This window comes from Labeo rohita, chromosome 23, assembly GCF_022985175.1.
Source record: "Labeo rohita strain BAU-BD-2019 chromosome 23, IGBB_LRoh.1.0, whole genome shotgun sequence".
NCBI lineage: Eukaryota > Metazoa > Chordata > Actinopteri > Cypriniformes > Cyprinidae > Labeo > Labeo rohita.
In genome coordinates this window covers 9,788,327-9,804,601 of record NC_066891.1, presented here as the reverse complement: position 1 = coordinate 9,804,601, position 16,275 = coordinate 9,788,327, and the positions used below count along the sequence as shown (strand labels likewise).

The following is a 16,275-nucleotide window of genomic DNA, read 5'->3' as shown; positions in this document are numbered from 1 at the left end:
AAGTTTGGGGTCAGTAATTATTATTTTTCTTTGTAAGAAATTAATACTTTTATTCAGAAAAAAAAATGTGTTAAATTGATAGTAAAGACTTATATTGTTAGAAATGATTTCTATTTTGAGCAAATGCTGTTCTTTTGAACTTTTTATTCATCAAAGAATCCTGAAAAAAGTTTTACAGGTTCCAAACAAATATTAAGCAGCACAACTGTTTCCAACGTTAATAATAAATCAGTATATTATAGTGATTTCTGAAGGATCACGTAACAAAGAAAATTCAACTTTGCCATCACAGGAATAAATTATATTTTAAGACATTAAAATAGAAAAAGTTATAGTATATTTTAATAATCTTTCACCGTATTGCTGTTTTTAAACTGTATTTTCAGTGCCGCCTTAATAAGCATATGAGACTTTTTTCAAAAGCATTAAAAAAATCTTACTGACCCCAAAATTTTGAACAGCACTTTATATTCACTATGAATTTTTCCAAGACTTTTTGAAGCATGAAAATCGCTGTTTAAAAATTCTCTGACATTTACGGGTTTTCAGTTACTGTTGGATTTAGTTTTACTAGAGTACCACACTATCAACTAATGCCCGACCAGCTGGTAGTTTGGCTTTGCAGTGAAGGCCAGAGAACACAGACTCGTGTTCAGTTTCTGACGGGAGAGAGTAACCGGACCATTGAGTGTGGTTTCCCCAGCCAGACGCTTGGTTTTCTGTTCAGCTGGGCAGACATGTTCCCGCTCTGCTCTGGTGAGTCCTGCCGGGCTCCCTGACTGCCTCATTACCCTGTGCTATGAGAATAGTGTAGCTCACCCTGGCTGGGGACGAAAGCACATTCACACACACTTACACACCACCCCAGCCGAAAACAACAACCTATACAGACGAGACCGGGGTCAAACCCAAAGCATACAATCTATAATTTTGATTAAAATTATCTAGTCAGGGACAAAACGTTTCTATAAGTTTAGCCAATTCTATGTTGCAGGGTAACACAATACACCAAACACAATACACCATTTAAGATGTGGAGAAAATGAAACTGTTGGAAACATTCTCTGTGTACTTTTGGACACTGTTATACAAATAAACTAGTCAGAGTGTGAAATGTATGTCTACATGGCCAAAATAAACCATATTTTTCCCCTCGCTCGATCTCTATTGCTTTCCCCCTGCATCTTCTCCTCTCTCTTGTACACACACACCAACTTAAACTGAAGAGATTGAAGCTTGTAAACATTTACAATCTAATGGGAGGGTCTATGGCCCATTTTTCATGTCACATGCATGCATGGGCCACTATCAATCCCCATTTGAGTTTGGGCGGCGAGTTACAACACTCTGCGGCGTTTAGATTCAGGTCATCGGAGTTTGTGACTGACACTGGCCTCAAAGTGCCATGTAGAGTAAGAGGGATGGATACTGTGCGCTCGGTCATGATGCTGAACGCAGCACTGCTCGTCCCCAACACTCCGCAGCCCTTTAATATCAGCCTGCTCGACTACAGGCTCACGCTATAAAATCTTTACTGCCTCCCAGCCCTTCACAAGCTGGGGGACGGCTATAAAGCAGGGATGTAAATGCCTCGTACTCGGCAGATCTTGTTCCAGCCCTTCTTCGTCGTGTTTTCTTTTATTTTCCAGTCCAAAAATAACTGCCTTAGAGATTTTTCAGATGTGTTCCTCTAAAACAGTTGGCCTTTGACTACATTATTTAAATATTTGTATGCAAAGACCATTTTAAGGAAAGCCAGTCCACTCGGCATTCATCTTGGTAAAGCCCTAAGGCAGCTATGTTCTATTCTTGCAAGTATTATGCTAATTTACAGAAAATGATTAATTCTACATCTTATATACTTTCAAATTTCGAAACTGTTTGCCAGTCTTATATTTCAAAAACATCGATCAGAAGACGGCATTATAAATTTTGCTACATGCACAAAATTTAATAACCTAAATAATCTAAAGTCCTTGGTCCGATATTCGCAACAAAACAAAACAAAAACATTGCTATTAAACGTTCCGCATCTTAATTTAGTGTGTATCCTTTGGTTTGGAACCCATCTAAAGTGCCTGATTCGATATTCACATGGCAACAAAACAAAACATTGCTATTGAACATTCAGCATTTGGGACCAGTTGCATTATAGGTTTAGACTAGTCTTAGAAGTTAGTCCTCCAATTTTGTACTTTAACACTGGCCATAATTTTTTTTTTGCTAACTGCTAGTTGGTCAAACTCATACTTAAGATGCAGTCTTAACATAGAGGCTAAGTTTATGCAACTGGCCCCAAATTTAGTGTGTATCCTTAGTTTTGGAACCTGTCTAAAGTGCCTGATTCGATATTCACACGGAAACAAAACAAAAAACTACACAAAACTACACAAAACAACACAAAACAAAACAAAACAAAACAAAACAAAACAAAACAAAACAAAACAAAACAAAAAAAACTGCTTTTAAACATTCATCATCAAGTTTTTCAAGTGCCCTTTTATCTAAAGTGTCTGTTCAAATATTTACATGGCAACACAAAACAAACAAACAAACAAACCAAAAAACACACAACAAAACAAAACAACAAACACTGCATTTAAACATTCAGCATTAAGTTTTATATGTGTTTTTTGTTTTGGAACCTATCTAAAGTGCCTGTTCAAAAATTCAGGTCAACAAAACAAAAAAACAAAATGAAACAAAATGAAACAAAACAAAAAACAAACACTGCTTTTGAACATTCGGCATCAAGTTTTATATGCGCCCTTTGTTTTGGAACCCATCTAAAGTGCCTGATCTGATATTCACATGGCAACCAAACCAAAACCAAACCAAACCAAACCTTGGATCTAAAGTGTCTTTTCAAATATTTACATGGCAACACAACAAAACAAAGCAAACAAAAAAAAATACAACAAAACAAACACTGCCTTTAAAAATTCAGCATTAAGTTTTATATGTGCCATTTGTTTCGGCACCCATCTAAAGTGCAACAAACAAACAAAACAAAACAAAAACATTGCTTTTGAACATTGAGCATCAAGATTTGTATGTGTCCTTTGATTTGGAACCTATTTAAAGTGCCTGATTCAAAAATCACATGGAAAACGAACAAAAAAAAACAAAAAAAAAAACACTGCTTTTAAACATTGAGCATCAAGTTTTGTATATGTCCTTTGTTTTGAAATCTATCTACAAACACAAACACTGCTTTTGAACATTGAACATTGTTTTGAACCAAACAAAACAAAACAAAACAAAACAAACAAACTAAACAAAAACACTGCCTCTGAATATTCAGCATAACGTTTTGTATGTGCCATATTCTATATTCACTTGGCAACAAAACAAAAAAGCAAACAAGAAAGCAAACAAAACAAACATTGCTTTTGTACACTGAGCATCACATTTTTGTACGTGCCCTTTGTTTTAGAACCTGTATAAAGTGTCTGTTCCAATATTCACACAGCAACAAAACAAAACAAAACAAAATTCAGCATAATGTTTTGTATGTGTCCTTTGTTTTGGAACCTATCTAAAGTGCCTTTTTCTATATTAATTTGGCAACAAAACAAAAAACTAAACAAAACAAGCACTGCTTCTGTACACTGAGCATCACGTTTTTGTATGTGGCCTTTGTTTTGGAACCTATCTAAAGTGCCTGATTCGATATTCGCATGGCAACCTTTATGCTCATCACTGGAACCCATTTCCCATGACTGCTGTTTCAGGTAGGGGGTTATTGTTCCATACACAAATCAGGACAAGGGTCGACCCTCTGGAAGCCACCTGATCAATAGAGTGTCCCGCTTAGATCACTGCTCAAACTGGCACTGCGATAGGCTTGATCAGGCAGCCTGATGAAACGTAACACCGGCTGAATGAGTGAATAGCATCAAAGGGCTGGATGTGAAGCAGCGAGCAGGTTGGCCAGGCAGGAAGACAGTTGCAAGCTGGGCTGTGTGATAAATCTTTCATTCAGCCTTCGTGGCTCATGACTTCTCTTCCTCCTTCTATCACCCTGTGTGTCTCCAAGTTTCACGTTCTCTGTGATTCAACAGAGCCACTGGAGCCGAAGGAACTAGACTGAAGTCTGCGTAGAGGCCGTGTTTCCAGTGATCAAAAATAGCCTGAAATAACTGACAGGAAATTAAACAAAAACATCACGGTAGGGGATTTCTAGCAGTATTTTTAAGGTAAAACGAGCTTGAATACCAAACGAAAATATCTGAGGAGGATTATTTCACTGTAAAAATATTTTCGTACTCCTACTGGTCATGAAACGGGAGGGGGAAAAAAGCTTGGTGGTGAGTCGTGACTTTTTAGTCGTGTGGGCTCACAGACTTCACTATGCTAATTATTAAATACCACAGATTTATTGAACACCATCAACTAAGGAGTTTTTACAAAACATATATCTTCATGTTTTTATATCTCAGACCTACTCCTCAGTCGATCCTGACATTCCTCCGGTACCAGGAGAAGAGACGCAGGAGGTTTCTAGTGCAATGTTTTTAATGAGGCCTAGAAAAACACGGAGGAGGGCTGGCTGACATCATAAGCCACTGACGCCCCCCCTGGGGTCAGACAGGGGATCCTCTAGGGTCCTTGATGGGGCCAGAGTGGAGTCTGTTACTATGAAGACCACCCTGGTCAGACACTCAATATTGTGTTCCTCAGAGTGACAATCACCTCTGACATCATGCTAATGACAAATTTACTGAAGCTAATAAAGGATGCCCTGGAGAAAACCACGTAGCAATAGTTTGTTATTAAGACTCTCTCTTAAATTTAACGGACACAGATGCAGTACAATCACTGACGGCCATACACACGCTCATACAAGCATCAGCACACCACATGTCAGTGTGAAAACTTGTAAATAAACATACGCATAGAGAATTATTAATGCCTCTAATTAAGTTTGTTTACACCCCCGGGTAAACAGCAAAAACTCTGAGGACTCTGGTCTTTTGGGAGCAAAACTAGCAAAGAACAAAGACAATGCTACAGTAATTTCATTTGACTTCCTGTCACTTCCTGCCTCTTCCTGCCTTATTAGGAAGAATTTAGCGATGTGCAAAACTACATATTTTCAAAATTGCCTATAAAGCCCTGAACATTTAATCTTGATTCAGATTTACTTTTTAAAGATAAAAAACTCTACACAATACAGTTATCGGAAAGAAGTATTAGAAGTACACTAAAAGTATTAATTTCATGGGATTTGTTGGGGTGTGCTTTCATGCTTAGACTAACCCTAACCATGTCTGACACCCAATCCTGTAGGTTAAAAGGGTCAAAAGGATTGCTTGGATAGCATCCCGTTACACTCTTAAGAATGAAATATGGATATGTAAGAACAACAACCAGCAACATAAACATTATGATGCAGATCCTATCTTTATTCCAAAGAAAACATAAAATTAGGAACAATTCCCCATCTGGCTGTTTTGATCTACTGAGGTTTTCTAGTGAGCAGAAGCAGGCATGGGAACTGTCAGTTTCTTAGAGGGCAAAAAATGTACATTGCGCCATGAGAACAGCTTTCAAAGGCAGAGAGCTTGAAATAAAGGTCTTAAATAAGCAATGCACAAAACAAGCTCAATTAAAGTAGTACAATTTGGAAAGAGCTTCCATGATTAGGGTTTCAGATACTACATCTAACAATGCTTCACACATTCAAAGCTGGTTTAACTTTGCAAAAAGGTCTCTTACCGCTTTGGTACAAGGTACATCCTTTCCCAACAGCCAGTTGAGCTCCAAGTTCCCCTCTCCCTGATAGCAGGATTGCATACGCTCCTTGATCCGTGCATTGATGTCCCGGATGCTGAAGACGCAGAGGGCAGAGTCATCAGGTGGATGGTGGTATTGTTTTTGACCTTTGGAAAAGACAGCAAAGAGCACATCATCTTGAGCGCTTATGTTGAGGGATGCAGCAAGCACTCGCCCAGGTTTGCCCAAGTAGGCAGCTTGAAGAAGTCGGTACTCAATTCTGTTTCGGACACAACCGATAGGCAATGACACATAGGAGTGGAATTTGTGATCATCTTTGCAAAGCCGGACGATTCGAGAGGTGTAAAACAAGTCGTTCGAGGGCCCGCTGGAAGACATGCTGTTCTCGGGTGTCTCTGGTTGCACGGTCAGAAAGTAGACGAAATTGCCGCTGGCAAAACCGTAGATGTAGTAGATGTCGAAATGAGAGACCAACGCCAGGGTGTCGGAAGGAATCTTGATGAGGGATGAAACAAAGTCAGTGTGTAGCTCATAGTCCAGCATTGCTGAAGACTCTGGGTCACGAGGAAGCTTCCGACTGGAGATGGTTGGAAAGTAGTCTTGCTTCCCATCCACAGCTGTACCAATGAAGAGGGTCCCATCTTTGCCCTGTGAGGGCACAATCACTCCATACATGGTGCCCGTCTGGTTAACACTGGAGAGGTAGTGCTCCTTTTTATGAGAGGGCTCCACCAGGATAAAGAGGTCGTCCAACCGTAGCAGTTTGCAGACTCCTTGGTAGAGGCTTCCGCAGGCAAGTAGTCGGTTCTGAGAGTAGTCGATGAGTAAGAGTTTGTTGATGTTGTTGGTTGAAACCAGTGGTTCAGAGCAAGGCTGAACAATAAGTGGAGGGTAGCAGGCCTTGTTGTCATCTTCCGGACCAGTATCATGGGACACTAGGAGTGTCAGGTTGCCCGATAACTTGTAGACACGGTTGACAGCACCGATGTAGAGTGCTCCTGTCGTCTTGTGAACCGTCATGTGGTTGAAGGCCCATTCTCGTCGTTCAGGGTGAAATGTTGTGAAGGACTGTTCGCAGCACACTACAGGCAGGATTAGGACTAACAACGAGCATGTAAAGGACCATTTGAAACCAAGTCCAGGGCTTTGTTTCAAAGTCCTCTTTGAATCCTGCTGTCCCTCCATGGTCCGAGGGACCCGACAGGTTAGAAAATGAAGAGTCTGAAGAAGTATCAGAAGGCTTAACCTTCGTCCTCGTAGTGTAAAGGCTAACTCTGTGGTCCAATGCCTCAGCAGGGTCTTCACATGTTTCTGAAATAGAGAAGAGTACATAAATCAGCATCTAGACTCGGAAACAGACAATGGAAATTGCATCTCATTCACTAAACCAAACCCCTCAGCCTCCTTTGAAGGAATGTGTCTGCTAATCCAAGAGGAGGGGGCGGCTTCTCTAAGGGACAATGGCAGGAAAAGTTTATCTTCACATTCCGAAGAAGTTGTTGGGCAGGATTACACAATGCAGGAAGGTGAAACAACGAAAATTAGCATGACCTGAGTCACGCCCTTTGCTGGTTCTCTGTGACAGCAGTTTCTAAGAATGGCATTCAGTCAGAGGTCTCTAGAGTAGCGCCTGTTTTGTCAATTACAAGATCTAACATCCAAAAAAAAGAAAGGAACTGTAGCAAGCACACACCTGACAAACCGTTTTAAAAGTATTCTTCTTTTAGCTGCAGAACCATTTCATTTGTTGAGCTACGCATTGATGTCAAAAAAAAGTGTGCTTAAGAGCTTTCCTTTATGACAAATATTAACATCACCCTCTGGTTCCTTGACATTTACTTCTTTTTTATTATCTACGCTTCCGAACCTAGTTTGTCAGTCTAGCAGTGAGAAAAGTGCATTGAGGAAAAAAGCAATTTATGTAATAGCAGTTTGAAGAACGCCATCGCCCCATATGATAAATCAAAAGGGGGGGCCCCTTTCTTCTGCATTTATCCTAGGGAGTTAATTATCCAATCCACTGCACGAGGGAGGCCTGGATCTTATTACTACAACAAAGTGTGAACAAATTGGGTGCCGGTTCCATGCACCCTGTTTTTACTATCTGCTCTGTAAGGGGGCTGTTTAACAGGATCTGAATCCATTAATTATGCTTTCCAATTCTGTTCGTCTGTTTTTCTCTCTTTCCTTTTTTGTATCCCTTTGACACCATTAAGTCCTGGAGGGATTAATCATTGGCACCAGAGCAATCATCCCTAAACGAATAAGGCAGCCATTAGAGATATACAATCTACACTGTCCGAACACATTCACCATATTTCTGCTCCTATTTTTTCTTCCATTTGATTTGCATGTATTATCAGTGCTAGGTGGTCCAAGAGGGCTAAGAAGTGTAGGCAATGCCTGCACATCAGAGAATCACATGTGATTAAGCAAAGCAGTCCAACAATTGTAATTAGCTAGCGTGTTCCAACATTTCAAGATATAGAAGCTATTGTTTGTCGCTTCGTGATTTGCATGTAGGGGCAAAGTGATCAAAGGTAAACGACATGTACAGAATTGTTATCAGCACTTTTTTTTACATATTACAGTGTGCTAATATCCTAGCTTAGCATACACGTGCACTAGCTCAATTCTGAGGTGCAGCATATTAGCATGGGTCCAAAGGGAGTTGTAAAACCCAATCCTAGGGTTGGTTTTGTCCTTCACGCTGCTCTTTTGTGTGACTTCGCACATGCTGGAGGTGCAAAGCACATTCCCCTGGAGGTGTTATGTGGCATCTGCAGAGCTAGCAACTTTCTGCAGCCTTCTGGCTTTTAGGCTTCACCTTTACGAACACAATCACCTCTTCACTCCGACTGTAAACCATTGCTGGACTTATCTTGTATGATTTTGCTCGCTTAACTACCACCACCCCTTTCTTTTCTTCCATTTCCCTAGCCCTTTTTTCCCCCTGTTCCCTGCTGACTGCTGGCTCGGAGCGAGTGCGCTTCTCTCTTTTTATGTCGTAGCGACAGCTGCGCTGAAGAGGGGACCGAATGGTGTAAATAACGACTGTTCAAAAGTTTAGCAGCAGTGCTGTCAGGAACAGAAGCAATAGGGGCTTTGTTTATTATGCTTTGTGTTTTTTTCCCCTCTATTCTGCAACGCCTGACAGGACTCTGCTTATTATGCAGCCTGGCCAAAGAATTGAATAGATGAGACTGATTCGCCTCTTAGCTTCCTTTTATTGTTTGAAGTCAGTCCTTTACACTTGGCTCTCGGAAGAGATTACCATGTCAATGTTTGCACCTGTGAATCATGGGTTCGTCACACCAGAGCCTATAGCGATAATGGCGCGATTTAGGCAGGTTTGTCAGAACAGGCATCTGCATTGTGGAGACAACAGCACGGGCATTTTGGCAAGAGCTGTATTTCACCACGACAGTGATTCACAACCGTACAGTGCACCAATGGATAGGTAACAGTTGCCTCATTAGCATATCAATTATGACCTCACAACCGCAAGAGACTGAGCTTTTATTCCAGTGTCCTGCCGCTGTCTCTGGTTTGATTTGTGGCAGAGTTGCACCTGCATCAGTAAATTACATAAAAAGACAGTAACTGTACTCTAGGGAGTACCATTTTAATAATTAAAACAATCTATTAAAAACAAAACATAAATAACTTAAATTAAAATATAGCTGCAAGCAGCATTTATCAGTTCAAGCTTTAAGGCATATGAAAAAGACATTACATATTTTTTTGCAAACCTGTAACCACCTAAATCAATGATTTAAAAAAAGCATTTTTGGCAAATCCAGGTAATTTATCCACGTAACCAAAGAAATATTATTATTTGTAACGTTTATGATTGTTAAAGCTCCACCCATAGTCAGATTGGAGTAGTTTTTACTAGTTTTTTTTTTAAATAATGTCACATATTTAAAGAACAATCTGATTGATACAGTGGTCCTAGAGGCATCCTATGATGTGAAGCTCTAGTAAAGATCTAGTGAATAGATGAAAATTTTCTGCAATTTGAGGTCATTTACCATAGAAATATAAGCATATTATAGCACCACCTATGGTCTGATCTCCATAAAACTTTGCATGCTTGCTTAGAATCACCTGTCGCATGTGCAAACCTAGTTTCGTGAAGCCGTTATATCCATTTTAATTTTTTTTCCTCTAATAGCGCCACCAAGTGGTCAAGCTCTGTGATTTTTTTCTTGTAATAGCTGTAATAACTCAGTTTAAGCTCTAACATAAGAGTTTGGTGAAACATCTCATTCCATTCAAAAGTTAAAGCCATTTTAGTAATAGAGGCCGTTCTCTTTTTTTAAAGTTTTGGCGTCCCTTTGCAATGGTGAGGTGAAAGTTCAACTATTTCTGCACTGGTTTGGTTCTGATCAGGTGAAAAACCTTGGACTAGTTTTGATTGCTGTAGCGTCCCGTCAGGCCAATTGGGGTGAGCCTTGGTGACACTGTAGATGGTGTGAGTACTAACATCCATCCAAGTTTCAAGACTCTACGACTTATGATTTGTTCTGCCTGATCAATTTTAGGTGGAGATTGCTAACCGTTGGCCATTTTAACAATTTAATAACTTTAATAACTTTTAACATTTTACCATGATTTTTCCCCAAAAACCAGCACAGAACAGCACAGAACACAGAACTAAGATTTGGAAATCTAGTATACTTTACCCCAGGTTGCATGGTGGGAAATGCTCCCGCAATTAATGCACAGTAACTACTGCCACTTTGGATTTAAGGCACTTGCTTTCTAATGAAGAAACCATCATTAGTACTCCACTGAGCCCCTTAGTGTTATTTCAGTTCCATCTGACTGAGCATCAGCACATGGTTCCACTGAGTGTCATTTTATCATGTGAAAATCCATCCCTGGGTTATAATCCTCTCATCACATTTACATTAAACTGACCTCCGGGATACAATGCTGTTCAGATGGGATCCAAATTTAGCACCGCTAATCTCTCGTGAACCATGGCGAATTCGAGGCTATGCTTCTAAAAGATTGCTCAGCTGAAATGCGCACAGGCTCCGAGCTGATTTTTCAGGCCACATTGGTATCTTTTACACTGTGGTATCCGACTGGATAAAGCTCCAAAAAGGGGGTCATGGAATTTTCTAGCACATTATATATCCGAATACACGGCCTTGGATTTTAGTGCAGGGCTAAATGCGAGCACAGAACAGGAAAACCGCTGCATTCCAGTGAGCGCTGAGGCTGTGATTATTGTACAGGAAAACTGTTGTTTTCCTTAATGAACACTAAGGCAAAACAAACCACATGTTAGTGCTGTATAAACACACAGCGGACTTGACTAACTCTGTGCGGTTCCCTCATCTACAGAATATGTGCTAATATAATGATCAGATTCCTGCCAGGGACATTGCGGTGGCTTCCTAATCTCTGGAAGTACGAGCTATACTTTATATTAGCGTTGGCATGGGGACATTAGAATTGGTTTAGGGATGAAAGAGTAATGATATGTTTTGATTCATCGCAGACTCTACCCACAATTCAAAGCACAGGCGAACCGTTTCAACGGACAGAAGGGTAATTTTAAGCTCCGAGGGCTGATCTCTGTATAGAGAGCCCGGCTCAAGGGCTCAAGCTATGGATACGAGAGCAAAGCGAACCCCCTCCCGCCTCCCCGTGTGCCGTGACACATTTTCCCTCCTTTTATAAGCTACTTAACAATAGAACCAAAGTTGTTTGATCTTTTAAATTCATATTTACAGCTATTGTACTGCTTCAGATAAAGAACCTAAACCACAATCCCATTATGGTGGAAAATCCTATTAATTGTTGTGCAATGGGGAAAAAATGACACTTTGGAATTTCATGCCTGGGATTAATCCATCATTCCTAATAACGACTAATCTTTGAGCATGTAATCTAAATGGTTAAATAAATACCAACAGTCATACCGGCATAGAAAATAAAGTTATTCAAGCTCTTTTTCAAATCAAGGAAAAAGAAGCGAAGTTTGAAAAGTTACTGCATTTCGCTTGGCAGCGAAGAGTCTTATCTCAGTTTTTTTAGCAGGTTAAAAATAGAAAGTCTAATTTTCCTTGAGGGAAGCAGCACTTTGTGGGAGTGCGTCTAAAAAACGATTAGTAGGAGAGGTTAGTCCATTAGTCTTTATTTCTTCCCTGACATTCTCTGGTGGTGATAATGAGAGGCTTTGTGAGAGCAGGGTGTCGTGGCAGTGTAGTGATATTTATAATTTCTTTTGTCTCTGCGGGAGCTCCGGCTGCGCCAGTAATGGCTGCTTCTCTCTCTGTGCCAGCTCCCACTGCCGAGCGCATCCATTCCCCCATAGGGAAATGACAGTGTGAAGTAGGGACGGATTACACTCTCACTGACCACATGGCTTCCTGTTGGTCTCCTCTCGCCTACTCAGGCACTTTTGTACTCATATTTCAGGGAACTATTGTACGGGTGCTGGAAAAAACAGACTCTGAGTGCATCAGATAGCAAAATTACTAGCAAAAAAGCAAACAGCAAATGTGTTCATTTTCTTTTACTCTTAAAGAGATAGTTCACTCAAAAATTTAAATTCTGTCATTAATAACTTCACCTTATCTCGTTCCAAACCTTCGTTCATCTTCGGAAAATAAATTAAGATATATTTAATGAAATCCGAGAGCTTTCTGACCCTCCATAGACAGCAACGCAACTAACACATTAAAGGCCAAGAAAAGTAGTATGGACATCCTTAAAATAATCTATGTGACAAGAAATTGTTGAATAAAGTCATTATTATTGTTTTAAGGGTGAGTAATTAATGACAGAATTTTCATTTTTGAGTGAACTATCCTTTTAAAGTCAACATGAAATCAAAATTGACCCTATTTATTTTATTTATACACGTTCTTGGTATTATTGTGAATAGTTTGTTGGTGCATGTTATTATGAAGAAAAAAATAGTTGTTTTTACAATCTTTTATCCAAACATAAATACTTGTTTTGCCTCTGAAGCAACTCTCCTCCTCGGCTGTCTCCTCCAACTATAAAATAAAACAAAACCAAAGAAAAATATAGCTGCCAGCAATGATTACCGGGGTTCAAGCACTTAAGGCACTTAAGCATATAAGGAAAAAGACATTGCATATTATTTAGCAAGGCTGTACCTACATAAATCAATGATTAAAAACGCAAATACAGAGTACTTTTTAACTGTTATAGTGCCAGCTGTGGTCCGATCTCCTTAAAACTTTGCATGCTTGTTTAGAATCACCTGTCTCATGTGCTTTTCATGTTTTGTGAAGTTTTGAGTATTCTTTTAGGCTTTATAGGATTTTGGGTAAATTTGGACAGGCTCCCTTTTTTTAAAGGACCCAGTTATAGCCTCCCAAAGGGTCAATTTCAACATTTTTTTTAATTATTGACCTAGAGATTCCAGAGAATTGTACTGCATTGTTTTGTTTCCAGACTGAGCAAAAAACCTAGGACTAGTTCACAAAAGTAGGTTTTAGACATATTCTCAATTATTTAACATGATTTAATTAAAAGCGGTGGTTCTAGAGGCAAACTTGTCTAGAATAAGGAGTTCTATCGTATTATATGAATATTACGCGTATGTGTAAAAACCGCATGACATACAATCGTTTACGCCCTTGAAAATTGCAATAACACCCCCCAGTGTTCGATTTGTCTAATACATTTGGGGCCATGAGTTGAACAGGCTCACAGAATTTTGTTTCTATCGTTAACCTTGTCTAACAGGTGCCCAAATTTCGTCGACCAATGGTGGCCACGTTTTTAGAGAAGCAAACGGCCCTATAGACACTTGTGGCACCTCTAATGGTGCCACGAAGTGGCCAAGCTGCACAATTTTTGTCCTGTTTTCCCCTTAGATTGAGCTTTTACATAAGAGTTTGGCGAAGACATCTCATTCTGTTCAGGAGTTATAGGCATTTTACTAAAAGTGGCCCTGCCCCCTTCAAACATTTTGGCATCCCTTTGCGATGGTAATTCGAAAGTTCAATTTTCAAATTGGGCAAAAAAACTAGGACTAGTTCGCAAAAGTAGGTTTTTCAAAAAATGTGAAATACACTAAAATTTCGCCACACTGACATTCAAATCTGAAGAGTATAATTTGTCCGTCATGAGCCAAGGTTTCCAACAACATAAGACACTTGAGCCTGCGACGGACGGTTTAGTTATGAACGATTTCATACATTTGTTCACTGTAGCGCCCCCGTCAGGCCGACTGGGGCAAGCTTTGGTCACGTTGTCGGCGGAGTGAGTACTACCATCCCTCCAAGCTTCAAGTCCCTACGACTTACGGTTTGGTCTGCACAATCAGTTTTACGTGGAAATCGCTGATCCGTGACCATTCAAACAATTACAATAGGGTTTCAGCGCTATGCCCTTGAACCTCTAATGAAATAAAATGACCACTGGCTACGTATCTTGTTTAAATAGGAACAATGTCATATTATAAAAGCAAAACTGGTCGTGAATTCCATATCATGTTGACTTTAAGAGCTTAAAAGTCCTTAAACTTATGATGCCACGCTCACCTGGCCAATCAAACAGCTTCTCATTACCATATCAACACAAAGAGTACAGGAAGCCTATGATTCATTCTAACTGGTCAGTATTTAAAAACCACCAGGCCAATTTTAAGGGAGGAATTGCATCAGGACAGCCATTAGTAAACCGTGTATTCATTATGCAAATGTCAGAACCACTAAAAGGCACAGTCCTAATTAGCAGGTCTCTGGCGTTGAACTTTTGTACTGTGCGGTCAGCCACACAATGTGCATGCTAGACAATTCGATCCTCAGGCAACTTTTTAAAGAGCAGTTTCCCGCTATTATCTCGGTCTGTCTCTCATCAGGACACTGAGTGATACAGTCTGACTGAAGCATATCAAAGTCTATTAAATCCCTCACACATTGTGATTTCCCACAGAAAAAGCCATGTCAACATGACATCAGAATTAGCAGCCGTCAGCAGGCGCTCTTATCCCCGAATGCAAACAAGGGTGTGCGGATCTAATCTCTGCCTTTCACCCGCAACCTGCTGCGACATCCCCGCATCCTCCACACTTCCACTCTGTGAAAATAAACTCCTTCTTTTGCTCCCGACACAGTCCCGCGACTCCGCTGAGGGGAGATTATAATATTATTGTTATTCTAATGCATTTTGTTCTCCCTCCCACAGTCGCCACCTCCTCGGCTAACAAACACGGACGCGCACACAAACAGGAGCTCGTTCGAAATCACACACTCCAACAGTGTCTCGGCCTCACACCTATTACCACGACTGACAATCTGCTTAAGGATTTACACACACACACATACAGGAAGTACTTCTCATCAGAGCTGTCTGTCAAGCTTGGCACAGGTTTCTATTAAGGCTTATTTCCATAAATCTGAATTGTAAAGGGCGGCAGTGGGAGACGGGGAGCCCTCGGAAAGACACGAGACACAAACGGAAAATGTCACCAGAGGCCACGGGATTCAGATCTACCTCCCTCGGCTTTGCGGTTTTGAATTTAATTAAGCGCTTTGATTGACGCAACGCTCGTTTATCAATCAGGAAGCTCAGTGTATGCTTTTCAGGCTGCGAGTTTTGAAAGTCAACATTACGCCGAAGAGTCGCACATGAAAGAGCGAGTGAAATCTGCCGCTGTCTGTTTAGAATTTTCTTCTTTCAGCTCAAATGTTTCCATCAGAAGTTGTCTATTTGCAGGAGGGTTGATGCGAGTTTTTTTGAAAACTGTAACCAGATTTACTGGAGATGTGACTGACACCAGATCCTAAAAAAAAATCCACAAAAAAGAGAAATCTGTCCCACATGAATCGTTTTTTCTCATAACCAGCCACAAATGCAACAAGCAGCAAAAAGTTTTATTGGTCACATGTTTTCTATTTCTGTCATGTCATGTTCAGTTTCCCCGCCCATAGTGAAAGCTCATTGGTCCAAAATCCAGGATCAAATATTTTTAGGCTGTGAGATTTCACTGCACAGCTTTTTTGTTTTAAGGAAGGGGGACAGTCTACAAAACAAAAAAAGTTTGTAAACCCTGTTTAATGCCACATAAATAAATAAATATATTAATTAATTAATATAACATTTATAAATAAAACAGAAATTTATAAATAAAACAAAAAAAGAGTTAAATACAAAGATTAAAATAACAAAATATAAAATTAAAAATAAATAATAAAAGAATAAAAAACATTAAATATAACTACTAAAACAAACAATAAATAAATACAGAAATAAAAAAATAAAATAATATAAATAAAATAAATAAATATAAATACTAAAACAAACAATAAATAAATACATATAAAAATAAAAACAATAAAACAATATAAATAATGTTCAAATAAATATAAAAATATAAGAAAAAAGAAAAAAATTAAATACAAACACTGAACTAAAATATAAATATAATATTTAATATTAAAAGAAATAATAAAAGAAAAAATACATTACATATAAATACAAAAAAAAACAATAAATAAATAAATAAAATATTAAAAACAATAAAATAATACAATA

The 16,275-nt window shown here is 39.4% G+C and overlaps 1 protein-coding gene across 3 annotated transcripts in view; it reads right to left on the bottom strand.

The window, feature by feature from the left end:
* plxna2 (plexin A2) overlaps positions 1-16,275 on the bottom strand; it is a 269,674-nt gene that overhangs the window by 200,637 nt on the left and 52,762 nt on the right. For all 3 annotated transcript variants that reach the window (XM_051096153.1, XM_051096152.1, XM_051096154.1), the window contains exon 2: positions 5,722-7,050. In XM_051096153.1, coding sequence (XP_050952110.1) covers positions 5,722-6,924 — 1,203 coding nt within the window. In that variant the 5' untranslated portion in view covers positions 6,925-7,050. The remainder of the gene's footprint in view (positions 1-5,721; positions 7,051-16,275) is intronic.